The sequence below is a fragment of the Lagopus leucura genome, unplaced genomic scaffold (assembly GCF_019238085.1).
Source record: "Lagopus leucura isolate 7727_CA_CO unplaced genomic scaffold, USGS_WTPT01 Super-Scaffold_100012, whole genome shotgun sequence".
Lineage (NCBI taxonomy): Eukaryota > Metazoa > Chordata > Aves > Galliformes > Phasianidae > Lagopus > Lagopus leucura.
This window is the reverse complement of record NW_024962267.1, coordinates 8,197,016-8,210,675: the sequence shown is the minus strand read 5'-3', so window position 1 is coordinate 8,210,675 and position 13,660 is coordinate 8,197,016. Positions and strand designations below refer to the sequence as shown.

The window sequence follows — 13,660 nt, the reverse complement described above, 5'->3', positions numbered from 1 at the left end:
GGAAAAAGTAGTGATTTTGTGCCTTATAGTACCTTCAATTCTTACTTCCTTGCAGTAATTCAGCTTTAGCTTTTTGCACTTGGGACTAGCCACATCATCCTTCGAGAACTCTTGGGAAAAGTCATTGTGACTGTTAATAGAGCTTGCTAATTGGCTATCTGGGATTCACTCCAAAGAGTAAGAACTGGCAACAGCTCTTCCCACTGAGGCTGCTGCAAGCCTCTTGGATCAGGGCAGCATCGAAATTCTGATCTTCCCTTTGGTTGTGTGCAGAAACTGTCTATGTGCACTCCTTATGGCACTGTTAGCATTCCTAGCTTATACTGCATATATAGAGCTGCTGTGAAATGAGAAGAGTTTGTACTCTTTATTCAGAGGCTTAATCTAGCTAGAGGGGTACTGGAGCAGAATTATTTGGAAAATGTATTTGCATTTGTAGCTTTGCAATGATTATTGCAAAATGAGATGTTTGTATTGGAGTAGCCTGGATTTCCTAACAGTTAGGCTGAGATCAGGTGAATGGTCTATATCACAATACAAGGGAAAATGGCCAACTGGAGAGACATCCAAGTCCAGCAGACAGATTAACTTTTAAAATTCTTTCCACTGCAAACTGGGCAACACCAGTGGAAGTGTTTATATTTCAGAGATGTGAAGAGGAGAAATTTTGAATGGTTCAAGGTAGGGAGAATCTCAGTGCCTTGTAACAAGGATCTCCTGGTGTTAACTGCCCTTGCTGGCATCTGCCTTGCCTCCAAAGTGCTGGACCTCTAATTATCCAGCATGTCATGCCTTTCCTACTCTATTCAAATGCAGGCATATAAGAGCTGCTGTGTCTGAACTTAGCTTCAGCTGCTTTTTACAAAGGGCTTTACAAAAGTTTTTGTTTCACTTAGATGTTCCACCCCAATGCACTTACTTCCTGGGCATCCTTTCTTTTTCCTTTGACTGGGAGGGAAAAAGGGGGGCCTTAGTCTGTAAGTCTGTAGTGAGGAGTATGAACAGCATCAAAGACTTAAGTTCTTCCTCAGCATGCCACAAGATCACTGTCTCCTCTGCTGAAGCACTACACAATGAACACTTACAGTTCCATCCTTCTCTCCTGCACTCCAGATCAGCCAGCATCACTAACCTGTCGCTGGATCGGTCGGGTTCGCCGATGGTGCCTTCCTATGAGACATCCGTCAGCCCCCAGGCCAGTCGCACACATATGAAGGCAGAGACCAGCGAGGATGAGCGTAAAATCCTTCTGGTACCTTTCAGGCTTCTGTTTGTCTTCCTCTGTGAGAGCAATGAAGTTTGGCTTCCTTGAGTCATGCAGTGGGAGTATCTTGCTGCCTTTCAAGGATTTTATTTGAGTATTCTTCCCTAGACTGCTCCTCCAGGTGGTGCAGGGATGGAGAATATTGACACAGCTTTGGGCTCTTCTGTCTTCCTGAAATGAGATGTGGCATTTGCATAAATATATGTAGTTTTTTAGTCTCAGGAAACTTTTTACTTTGTGGAGTCAGCATATGGTAAATCTGTGTGTATTATACTTGCCACAGTTGCAGTTGTAACCAAGTGGTCTGATTCTGTCTTTTTCTGAGTTCAGATTTTCCCTTTCTTCCCCTTCTAGACTACTTAAGAGGGAACTCTAATGGCTATTTCAAAATGTTTCTCTGTTGAATGAGTTAAAGCTGCTGCAGCTTATTGGACCAAAACGTAACTTGACCCCTCTCCTTGTTTGCAGAATAAATGTTAATATTTTTTGAAAGATTGTGACGTACTTTTTCAAGGAAAAATCAATGTATAACTGAATGTTCTAAGTAGTCCTGCTATCCTCTTCTTGCTGAGTGGAGTGTTGTAGGTAGCAGTTACTGTGTAATGTGAAGCAGAGATAAAAAGTTTTATTTTTGTGATGGAGAGACAGGTTTCCAACAACTGGGGCAAAACCAATTGGAGAAAAAGGACTGCTTTTCACATTCAAAGACTGAAAATTACTTTTCATTGCCATATTTAAAATCAGGAACGTTACCTTTTGTATTGTCAGGTATTTGCCTGATACCAGCAGAGTGCAAGTAAATCAAAACACTAGTTCCTGCTTGGTTGTACAGCTCTGTAAATGGACAGTCATGTGAGAGAGAAGGATTTTTAAGGCATGTCTTTACACCTCCCTGCCCCATGCATGTTAGTGCAGAAACAGCAAAATCTAAAATGCTGTGAGTGCAAGATGGGGAAGGATGAAGTCCCAGTGCACTTCAGCTTCATGTTTAATTTTTTGGCCTGTTTTCTTCTTTGAGGAAGAACGGGCTTATTAGTATATCTTCTGTTCACGTAAGTACAGAAGATGCAGTGTCACTGTAGGTTTTGCTGGGAATTTCCACTGGTTGTTTCTTGTTTTTAGTATGTATCTGACTGTATCAGAAGGTAATTGAAACGTTCACGTACTGCATTCAGAAGGCTCATGAGCTTTGCTTATGAAACAGAATAGGGGAAGATATACATACATGGAGTAAACACATACTTCTCTGAATTAGAGGTAAAAATCCTTGAGTTGAAAAAGTTCACTGTGTTTTGCCAGTTTGTTCAGTTTCCTGAACTTGCCACGTGAGTTAAAGCGAAAAAGACAGATGAATTGTTGAATTGCCGCTTGCATCAAATCTTATGATCCTGTGGTGTATTCAGAAGCTGACCTATTTGACATTACCTGGTGTGGCAGTGGAGCTGCCGACGTTGATGCTAAGATGAAGCCCAGGGCAGCCAATGCTGAAGGTGATAGCAGAAAAGCAGCCCGGTAACAGAAGCAGAATACACCTTTTAGATCACAGAGCATCCTTGGGAAGGTGGAATGAGGCGGATCTGGCAGTTAACTGGAAAGCTGAAATTGATTAAAAGTTGCATTAAAGCTCTTCTGTTGTTGTTGCACAAAGGTGGAATGAGTGAAGCATTTGAACAAGTGAGCTGCAGTGGCTCTTCTCCATCCCTTGCTGTGTTCTATTGCTCTCAAAATAATACCAGGGTATTTTCCAGGTTGTTCCATCTCATCAGCAGTAGGTTGTGCTGTGCAGAACCTAGGTGCATGTGGAGAGCAAAAGGACCTAGGTAGCAAGCTGACATTTGAGTTTGAATGGGGCATAACCAAAGCAAGATTTGACATGTGTGTTTAGCAGGCCTTGAAACAAGACCAGGATGTAGGCTGAAGTGTTCCAAGTGATGGGAAAATACTTTGAGCTTCCAAGAGAGTTAACTAAGTTGGGCAGGGGGCACAACTTATTTTATTTAGTGGCTGAAGCTAGCAATGTCTAAAGTGTGTATGTGTGTGTACATACATACATACATACGGCAGTGTGTATTGCAATGTCAAGTTTCTGCTTTGTTTGGGCTAGGTGCTTCACAAACTAGGGTGCTTCATAAAACCTGAGATGAGCAAAGAATGTGTAGGGGAAAAAAAAAAACCTCTTCCAAAGGATGAATTTTCCTTGATCTTGTACGCACCACCCCGGTTTGAGACTTGTGCAAGAGAGCAGAAGTGAAAGCATAAGTATATTGCAGATGGTAGAGAAGTTTGCTCCATTAAAACCCTAAGCCCCTTAACTCTTAATGTAACTGTCTTGTTTCTTCTTGGTTTCCAACTTCATATAAAGGAAGGTTGTAAGGAGCTGATCCCATGTTTGTCTGCTGTTTGTTTTGCACCTTTATGTAAGTTTAGCAGAATGGCTTAGATTTTTGTGCCTGTTTCTAGAGGATGCTTGATTGAGAGTTTGAGGACCCAGACTGATGCTCTTGAAACAAGTGCTGCTGTCTGACTGCTAAGTAACTTGTGTATCTCCCTGTCCAGGACTCAGTCCAGCTGAAAGATCTGTGGAAGAAAATCTGCCATCACAATAGTGGGATGGAGTTCCAAGACCATCGCTACTGGCTGCGGACACATCCCAACTGCATTGTGGGAAAAGAGCTGGTAAACTGGCTCATCAGAAATGGACACATAACCACAAGGTAACCCTGATGCTTTAGGGTAACAGGTGTCTTCTGATTCTGGCAGAAGGTTGTGAGGTAATGTGGGGTAACTTCGATTCCAGAGAGAGAGACCCCTTTGCAAGAAAGCAAGAAAGAAGGCTATCAGAATTTTGTTTCTTTGCTGCCTGCAAGTATGATTCTGATTCCTCATGGTCCAGAAAAGGGCATGGGGCGCTCTGGTTCAAGAGCTGGTGTGGATGGCAGTGTATGGAACAGCTACCAACTCAAATGGGCAGAGAACAGTGATCATATTGCAAAGACTCTCCTAAAACATTTTTTTTCAGAGCTGTGTGCTCCATTTTGGTAAACAGAATGCAATTTGCAGGGTCACCATGCTACTTGTGTTTTGGATATGCTTGCGGAAGGTTCTTGCTTTGCGACATAGAGGTGTGTCTTCCCAGCTTTACAAAGGAGTTTTTGGCCACATGTAGCATTTCCTTGTTGATATGAAGGGAAAAAAATTCATTTCAACCTTTACAAGCCTAGAAGAAAGCAGACTGCTGAGTTCACTGATATTCCAAAGAGGCCTGAGATCACTATTAGTGTTTGGCAGCTAAATTTTTCATGGAAATGGTTGACTCTTAACACTGTAAATAAGTATAAAGAATCAGAAGTACTTCACTATGCAAGAGGGAGATAAAACTATGTTTGCTTTCGTATTTACAGAGCCAGTGTCCTTACTTAGCACAGATCTTCAATGCGTGCAACTCAAGCTAAAGATATTGGAGGAGTACAAACAGTATATCTTGTCCATTGGACATCTCAGTTTTAAAGCTCCGGCGGTCTCTTCATCTAAGTCCATACTTGAATCATTACACTCTGCCCCTTTGCAACATTTTTAAAATGATAGTTAAGTATGGGCGTGGAATACAGAGGAGTGCAAAGTCATAGCAAACGGCGTTTTCCTCTTGTACCATGTTTGTACCATAAACCATGTGTTTAAAAACAGAAAATGTCTCTGCTCTCATGCTTCCAGGGTTCAAGCCATTGCTATTGGGCAAGCACTAGTTGATGGACGCTGGCTAGATTGTGTCAGTCATCATGATCAGCTCTTCAGAGATGAGTATGCCCTGTACCGACCATTGCAGGTAAAAGGGAGAATCTGACTCGAGGGAGAAGGGGAGTAGGACTGTTAAGATTCTTACTGCTATTGACTGCTCACTAGAATATCTGAAAATTATTATCTCTGCAGCCATTGTGTGTTTTCTAAATAAGCTCTCCTGTATAGAGGAGTCTGCACCTTTTTCCTTAGTGGCTGAAAGCCTGAAGAAGGTGCATTTACACAGAACGCTTTGGAGCTTTGCTTTGTGGAGGATGAATTGCTGCACTTATTGCTGTCTGCAGAAAAGGAAAGGATCTCCAGTTTAGGCCAATACTTCTCATGGTGGGCATTTTCCAGAGGCCTTATAATGCCACAGTTAGCGGCTGTGCTGCATATAATGTGCATAGTTTAGTGTCTGTTACGCAGTTACTGGTACTGAGCTTTAAACGTTTCCCGAGTATTTTGGATATACTATGTTTGAACATAAGATAACCTCCTGATCTCTGGTGATGGCAGCAATAAGGAATTTAGTACCATAACCATGTGATGCAAGACTGGGAGGGAGTTTCTGTCCAGCTTTCCGGATTGGGCTGGCTAGATGAGAAAGAGTCAGGAAACCACTGACTGGAGATGCTATCCACCGTTTTTCATTGCAATGAAACGTGCACTTAGTTGTGAGTCCTCCATGTTCTTCAGCTTCTCGCGAAGGAGAATGGCTCAGCTGTCCCATACACATCAGCTAGCAAGCTTACAGCCATTAGCTTCATGTTTTCATTGTGTGTTTCAGCTCTTGGCCTCGGTATCTCAGTTTGCTAGTAAAGCGTACCCTTACTTAGCAAACACTTGTGGATCTGTTTGTAACTATTTGCAAAGACATTATATTATTCCAGGTTTAAAGCCAGTTCTCATCAGCCGAAAGCTCTATATGATCACTTTTCTTCCAGCTTAAACAAGATTCTGGAGAAACTGTTGGTAACTCAGCTGCTTGTTGCACTTGCTGTAGCCAAAGGAGCGATAATGAGAATTTATACTTGGGGTGAATCTAGACATCAGAATGGCTAGTTGTAATTGCTTAGATTCTCTCTGGGTTACTTGGCACTATATCCAGGCTTTGTTTTGGCTCAGTAGCTCCAGGCAGGGCCTGACTTGTGAGTGAAGCTTAGAGTTTCTCTTTTTGGTCAGCCACAGAGTTGCTCCAGTGGTTTAGACTATGTCTACACCAAAAGCTGCCTGAATCTGAGCACAGAATACGGCCATCATCCACTTCTGCTGGAGATAACAAGTGTTTAAAACTGCTTCCCTGGGTATGGTTACAGAAAATGTGCAGTGGAATGAACCTGTCACTTAGCCACAACTCGTACGGAAGTGTGGAGGAAGAAGAAACTAGGCACTATGAGAAATGAAAAGAAATGCTTGTTTCTTGTTCCAGACAGTTCCTATTTTGTGCTGGGGGAATGGTTTTTATGACTAATTCATCTCAGGCCACTGAGAGTATCCTCTGAATTTTAAAATGTCTGATTTGTGTTTGTGACAGGCCGCTTTCTAATGAATATGCTTAATGAATATGCTGGGATCAGCAGAGCTGCATTTTAACACCCTTTTTTCTTGCCTACTAGAGCACAGAGTTTTCAGAAACCCCCTCTCCAGACAGTGATTCTGTGAACTCTGTAGAGGGGCACTCAGAGCCATCCTGGTTCAAAGACATCAAATTTGATGACAGTGACACAGAGCAGATTGCTGATGAAGGAGAAGATAACTTGGCCAGTGAGTTTCAGCTAAGTTTTGTTCTCAAATTGTCTTCTTCCCTGCTATCTCTAGTCCTTCAGGACATAGTAGTTTAGCCATGTCTTGCTTTACTTGTGTGTACGTGTGCATGCGGCTGTAAGGATATAAGCAAACAGTACCTAGCTAGTCTTCCTGTGTCTTCTGATGGTATTTTGTTTTTTCTGAAACTGATAAAGCTTAATACTTGTAGTGGACGGAAAACGTGTAAATTACCTTCTCTTTCTCAGACAGACTTCTCCTTGACTTTGGTCCTATAGTAATGCGCTAAAGAATGCTGACTCAATATGTCAGCATGCACAGATCAAGATAAGAACTATGAAAATACTGTTTTCCTGTAGTATTTCACACTGGTCTTTATGTATTAAAGACAATTTTTCTCCTCTCCGATACCCTCATGATACCCGTTTGAACCCTTCTCCTCCCTGTATCTTCCCCCTTACCAACACTAAAAGACTCTGCCAGCCCTAGCAAGCGCACTTCAGTCAGCAGCTTCCAGTCCACAATGGACAGTGATTCAGCCGCCTCCATCAGCCTGAACGTGGAGATGGACAACGTGAACTTCCATATCAAGAAGCACTCCAAGTACCCACATGTGCCCCCTCACCCTGCCGACCAAAAAGGTACGAGGTAGTCACCGGCTGGAGTTGCACATGATGGAGAGCTGGGTCCTAATGACACTGACCTGTTTGGGCGCTACTGGAGTAGCTGTCTTACAGAGGGAGACGTGCGATATCTAGCTGGCGCTCGCATGCAGTTCTGATATGCTTGCCTCTGAAGAGGCTCAGTAGTCCCACTGAACCAACTTCTCTGCAGCGTGTGTAACTTCCTCTGTGACTTTCTCTTTTCAGTTGAAATGAGGTGTCCTGCTGTAGATATTCAAGTCTCACCTGGACGCCTACCTGTGTGACCTGGTTTAGGGAACCTGCTTTGGCAGGGGGGTTGGTCTCTATGATCTCTAGAGGTCCCTTCCAACCACTACAATTCTGTGATTCTGTATGCACATAATAGAGCATACCTACACGTACAGTGTCTGCCTAACTGGGGTGAAAAAGTAGTCCATGAATATACTGGTTTAATACTCATCTTTCCCAGTTTGAGGTGAAACTGAAAAAAGCAAGCAGAAGAACAATGAACAAAACTAACTTGATGAGCTTTCTGCTGGTTTCTAATCCTACCTTAAGTTTATGTTTGGCAGAAAAATAATCATGCTGATACATGGTATGGCCAAGTTTGATCTATGTATGTTACAGATAACTGGGACTTGTAGCGAATTATTCTTTCTTGGAGTTTTAACAGAGCCCTTATGTTGATGTGGCTCAGTATACAAGATTTGCCTTTATTCTCACAGGTGAATTGCATTCTCTGAAACTGAAGTGATAGCTAAGGAGAGGTGGGAAGGAGGACTGGCCACAGCTGACTTCCAAAGTGTGTTAGATAATGGAGAGTGAGGCAAATTAGAGGGAGCATTTATCATTACCTACTGTAACTACTATTTGCTAAAAACATTTACAGAAACAAATCTATGCTTTCTTCTTCTCATCTCAAAGAGGAGTAGAGCAAGTTTGAAATTCAAGTTTGACTGTGGTTTGTAACGGGAAGATTGTCAGCACTACTGACACCAATTTGTTGATGTTTCCTTCAGTCTTGTTTCCAGCTCATGCCCTAATCAAATGAGAAGTTTATACATCTGCAAGGGGAGGAATATTGTAGAGAGGGAGAAATTTATCAAAGAATTCTTAATTGGAAGGGGGGTTTTTTAAAGAGAGCTTGAACCAGGCCCAGGTGTGTTGCAGCATCTTAAGAGTTTACAGCTGTAGCAAGTTGATCTTTATTAGTCTGTGCTGGTATTAAAACAGGCTGTAGTCAGTTTAGGCATAGGGTAGTGTTAGAAAACCTGTATTTCAGATTTTCTGGTTTCCTGTGCATTTCAGTTCTTATATGTAAAAAGCTTTGTGTGATGAAGGGGGAATGTAAAAGACCCTGCTTCTCCACAAGCTTGTCAGCCAAGTCAAGGTTTTTTAATAACCAGAAGTGAAGCTCTTGTTTTTTTTTAAAAAAAAAAAAAAAAAAAAAAAAAAGATTCTAATGATGGAGCGCTTGAGGAAGATCATCAGATAGGGCAACTAGTGAGGGAAGTGAAAAGAGAATTTTGCTTTTAAATTATGCATAACGGCAGTACAGTGATATCTTGGGATCTCTGCTGAGTAGTATTTGTTAGCTGTTCCTGAAACGTGTGGCCTTTTAACCAGGTTATTCTCCTAGGAGTATAGTTCATAGCTGAATACTTCCCTCTTTTAAGAGGGAAAGGTACCTGAGTAATGTCAGCAGAATGTCCAGAACTGAGATAAGGTAGAGGTATGAGTCATTAAAACACATGATGGAGAAGTAAATGTTTTCTTGCATTTTTTTGAAAAAAAAAATCTGTTTCTCTGCATATTCAGAAGACTCATTTCACGTCTTTTATTGTTTTCTAACAATGTCTGCATCATCAGAGTCTTTATAGGAAAGATCTAACCAGGGTGCAACAAGTTAAAATGTCCACTGACATCCTGAGTAGCAAGATATATTTCCTGGCAATAGGGAAACAGAAATTTCCTGAGTACTTAGATGTTTGTTACAGGAAGGACTTCAAAAATTAGGTGTCACAAAACTCTGCAGTGCCCAGGGCTGTACAATGTATGACTTCTAAAACTTTGTTCCAGAGTGTATTAAAGTATGAGTGCAAGCAAAGACTTTCACCCTGTGTTCTGATTGATCCTGGCCATTTTCTGCAACAGATGCCTTCCAGGGTGTTAGTGATTGTCAGAGTGACACTGATCAGACAGAACTAGATGGTTAGCCATTTTCATTTTACATAGAAGCTTATTTTAGTAGAGGACTGCTCTAAAGCAATTCCTCCTATTTTATTACGTTGGCCTGCAATGTCAGAGATGGATGTTGGCGTTATGATAGTAGGGGTTGAATCTTTCCACTAATATTCCGTGACCTTTTGTTGCCATGTGACTGATGGTGGCAGAGGGAGTCTGACAAAATGACATCTGATATGGAAGTGTTATGAAGCAAAGATATGTCACTGAATTCTACTGTGGTGAAAAAAAAAATGCCACACACTGAGATTTATCAAACTTGTTGAACATTTGTGGAGATCAAACAGTGGATGTGAGCACAAAGAGGTGGTGGGTGGTGTGTTTCAGTAATGGTGACTGCGATTTGAAGGACAAGTCATGTTCCAGAAGGCCATGCAGATTTTGGAGTGTGGTATGCAGGATTTTGTTCAGCACTAGTGAGTGCATAGCTACTGGTGATGAGTTGAAAAAAGTGTTCTGTAGCTGAGAAGTTGCCCTATCAAATAGTGTTATTGTGCTCTTTGTAGCAGTTGTAGTTTCTATGGAACTAAACAGGAGGCATTATTTTCAGAGTGACCTATGTAACAGAGCACTATTTCATGACATTGGGTTTGTAGGTGTTAGAGATCAGTAACTTCCCTGTGCCAGGCAAACGTGTGGCTTGATTTTGTCTGAATTGTCCTGTGCTTAGACCAGGTGACTAGGCAGTGACTTCATTTTCTTTAGAAAGAAAAAAGGGAAATGGATGAAGATGATCCCCACATCTTGAGCTTATTCACTCGATTTCCTCACAGCTGTGTAAATTAGAGTAATTGGGGTCAGACTGAGGGGACAAAACATCAGTGCTAGAAATGCAGGTTCAACTTTGATCAAAGTGATTAGCAGCTTTTTTTCAAATGATTAAGAGAGATGCAAAAAATTGGTTGTGGAGGTCAGCTGCTTTGAAGCAATGGCCAATGATGAGCTAGCTGTGTTGTATAACAGCAGTTTGTATATAATCTGGTGGCAGGACTTATGATGTGTAAGGCTGACTAATGTTCTGTGTGCTCCTATGAAATTCTAGTGATTCTAAGCCAGCTGGCATGTAATATCTTAAAAATGAGTGTAAGTGACTCACTTGTAATATCATCTACTCACAGATAATGGTACTTTCTGGCATGTATTGAAATGGGAAACAAAGCAATATTGCTTTCTGCATTTAGATTGGGTGAAGAGATTAAATGACTTAATTCATTTATTTTAAATGTGGCTTTTGATTGCTGTGCTTAAAAACACACAATTATCAGCATAGAAAACTTCTAAATACCCTTAAAGCCAAACATCCTGAGAGGGCAGGAATTTTGGGTAATTTTAGATGCTAGCATCTAGTTAGGAGAGGGAACAGAAGAGAACCTTGTGTAATGACACAGTTCCTTATCACTATTATTTGCCAAGGCTTAGAGTCCTGCTGTCAGAGCCCTTTTAGATATATACCACAGATTTTAGTGGCTGTCTCTGGATGTATGTGTGCTTTGTGTATCTAGAAAAAAAAAAACACCTGTGAGTTATGGCTGGTCTGTTTAGACTTACAGCAAATAAACCTATACAATGTTTAAAATATCTACCTGTTGGTTTCCAGTGGAGACCTGTGAATTTGTATATGTTGTGGTATTTGCATTCAGTAATGCTCTTGAATATTACACTTCTGGTTTTATATATTCTGTGTGTGTGGTGGTATTTTTTTGTTTGATGAGGGGGAATGTAGGATAGTTAATTGGCAGCTAACTGCTTGCAGATAGGGCTACAAAATATGCAACAACATTCTCTGGGTTTTCTCATCTCATCCCTTCTCTGTAAGAAATGTCTATTAGCCACTCTCAGTGGCTCAAACTTGCATCTATGAGTGTGTCATCTCTAGCCTAGAAACTTGTCTTGGAATAGAAATAAAAGGAAGCAAAGTTGCAGGAGGTGAAACTATTGATGAGAGGTGTTTCGTATTTGAGGGTGTTACCTGCTTCTTTAGCTAGAGCAAAACCAAGGTTAGTTTCAGCTGGTGATAACTGCTGCCTTGGCTGTGTCAGTCAGGGTTATGCGACAGATCTAATTTCAGTGTGTTCACAGTAAGAGCTTCTGCCCTGAGGCTGCTGTACGGTTGAAAAGGACTGAAAAAGGAGGTGTTGGTATGTGTGTACATGCGTAGGAACAGTCTGATATGACTTTCTCTAGCTAGTGGCGCTGTGGGTGAACGCTGAAGGTGAGCCAACTTATAAGCAAGCTAGGGCTTGACCTAACTCTAAATGCTTCATCTAAGTGAGAGGTGAAAGGAGTCTGCAAATAACTATTGAGCAGCAAGGGATACTTGCCCCTTCTTGTTCTGCCATGTATGTTTGGTACACTGATCATCTGTTGGTTATCTGATTTCCAGCTGGGTAACTGCGGACAAGCTTAGATGTTTGAAATACTGGCATGTAAGGGGTCTCTTGAGTGCTGCTGTTCAGAGGCTTTTGATTGCTCGTGTACTGTCTACTTCCTGTTGCTTTCTGTTGGTGTCTGAAGCCTTGCTTTGCATTGTTTGTGGTGGCAAGTCTGGACCATTCTCAGGAAAGATGATAGAGGGTTGGTTTTGGACTTGGGATCATCATAGTATGCAGAAATTTGGCTACTGCTTGTTTTTCCATTGAAGTCCCTTTTTTTGTAGAAACAGGTAAACTAAATAAATGCACAGTAGGCCTCTGGAGAAAACAAAGGTTGTGCAGCTACAGAGCCTGCTTGAAATTTCATTGATATTTTTTTGTTGATCCAGTAAAGAGGTATAGCAGATAGAGCTTTGTCCTGTTTCCCAAATGTGAAGGACAATGTGTAACTCTCACTTTCCTCAGTTACTGGAAGTCTACCTTTTTATGCCTGGATTCTTCAAAACACTTTAAACTATTTTAGGCTTCAGACTTCTCTCTCTCAAAAGGCAGGCTGCTTTTTGTTCCCTTCACTGTGTAAGATAAATCTTACAGCTGATCTTTCACTGAGTCTGATAATACCATAATATTTACTGGAATGTATGATCAAAATGCCTCCTGAAGCTGTATTTTTAGATGAGCATGTGGAGGTCGTTCCCATGGTGTTTTTGCAGCTTGCAACAAGTATATTCAGATTATCACTATTTTTTTTTTTATTTCTTTAAGTGTCAATAGGAAGAACAGACTCTTAAATGTCAGTTCAGTCTGTGTTCATTTTCACTTTGTTCCCATGGTAATACAGTAATAAATTGTCTTCCTAGAACTTGTTGATAGAACGAGAACGAGAGGATATTCTTGTCTTGACCACTCATCAAGCTGTTGCTAAATTAGTGACTAAATGTTTAGATGAGTAATGCTGCTGCTTCTGGTGTGGGCGTGCACATCGTAATTATATGGGCACACCAGTGTAACCTGTCATTTGTCTCCGCCTATCTCCCTCTTCTCTCTTCTTTCAGAGTACTTGAATCCTGACAACGGAGGGCAGCAGATGTTCTCTATAAGTGATGCTTTCATTAAAGGTAAGAGGAAAAATTTCAAATGTTGCTGTTGTGTGCTGTAATATAATGTGAAAATTCTTTACTACTCCTTCAATAGAGCGTTGGCACTTTATGAACTGAAGTTACTTTGGGCAGAACTGGCATATGGGCTGTATTGTCTTTTAAAGCTTTTTCAAACTCAAATTCCTTCTCAAATTTCTTCAATCAAAATAACTCTTTTGTTATCTTTCTTTTAATTTTTTTAAAGTAAGTCTCAGTGGCAGGTTTTATCACTTTTTGTTCGTAATTTACTCACCCACAATCTTGTATAACAGATGCCAGTTCTAACTTCCTTTGCAAGCAAATGGAGATGTAATACAATGAAATACACTCCTACAGAACAGTTCAAGGCTTAATCTCTTAAAACTTTCTGGGTTCCTCATCACCAATACTGCTACTTCTGTAATGAAAGACAATCAGCCACAGTTCTGAATTTTAAAACTGTGCCTTCCAATTTTG

The 13,660-nt window shown here is 41.1% G+C and overlaps 1 protein-coding gene across 12 annotated transcripts in view; it reads left to right on the top strand.

Annotated features, from left to right (window-relative positions):
• Positions 1-13,660, top strand: part of PIKFYVE (phosphoinositide kinase, FYVE-type zinc finger containing) — a 62,946-nt gene that overhangs the window by 15,954 nt on the left and 33,332 nt on the right. For 10 of the 12 annotated variants that reach the window (XR_006179605.1, XR_006179604.1, XM_042874596.1 and 7 more), the window contains 6 exons: positions 1,114-1,252; positions 3,821-3,978; positions 4,976-5,087; positions 6,658-6,805; positions 7,279-7,446; positions 13,121-13,183. Coding sequence is in view for 10 of the 12 variants with exons in the window: in XM_042874596.1 (XP_042730530.1) it covers positions 1,114-1,252; positions 3,821-3,978; positions 4,976-5,087; positions 6,658-6,805; positions 7,279-7,446; positions 13,121-13,183 (788 nt within the window). In the remaining 2 variants the exon portion in view is untranslated. The remainder of the gene's footprint in view (positions 1-1,113; positions 1,253-3,820; positions 3,979-4,975; positions 5,088-6,657; positions 6,806-7,278; positions 7,447-13,120; positions 13,184-13,660) is intronic. The other 2 variants (XM_042874599.1, XM_042874597.1) reach the window with 1 other exon arrangement.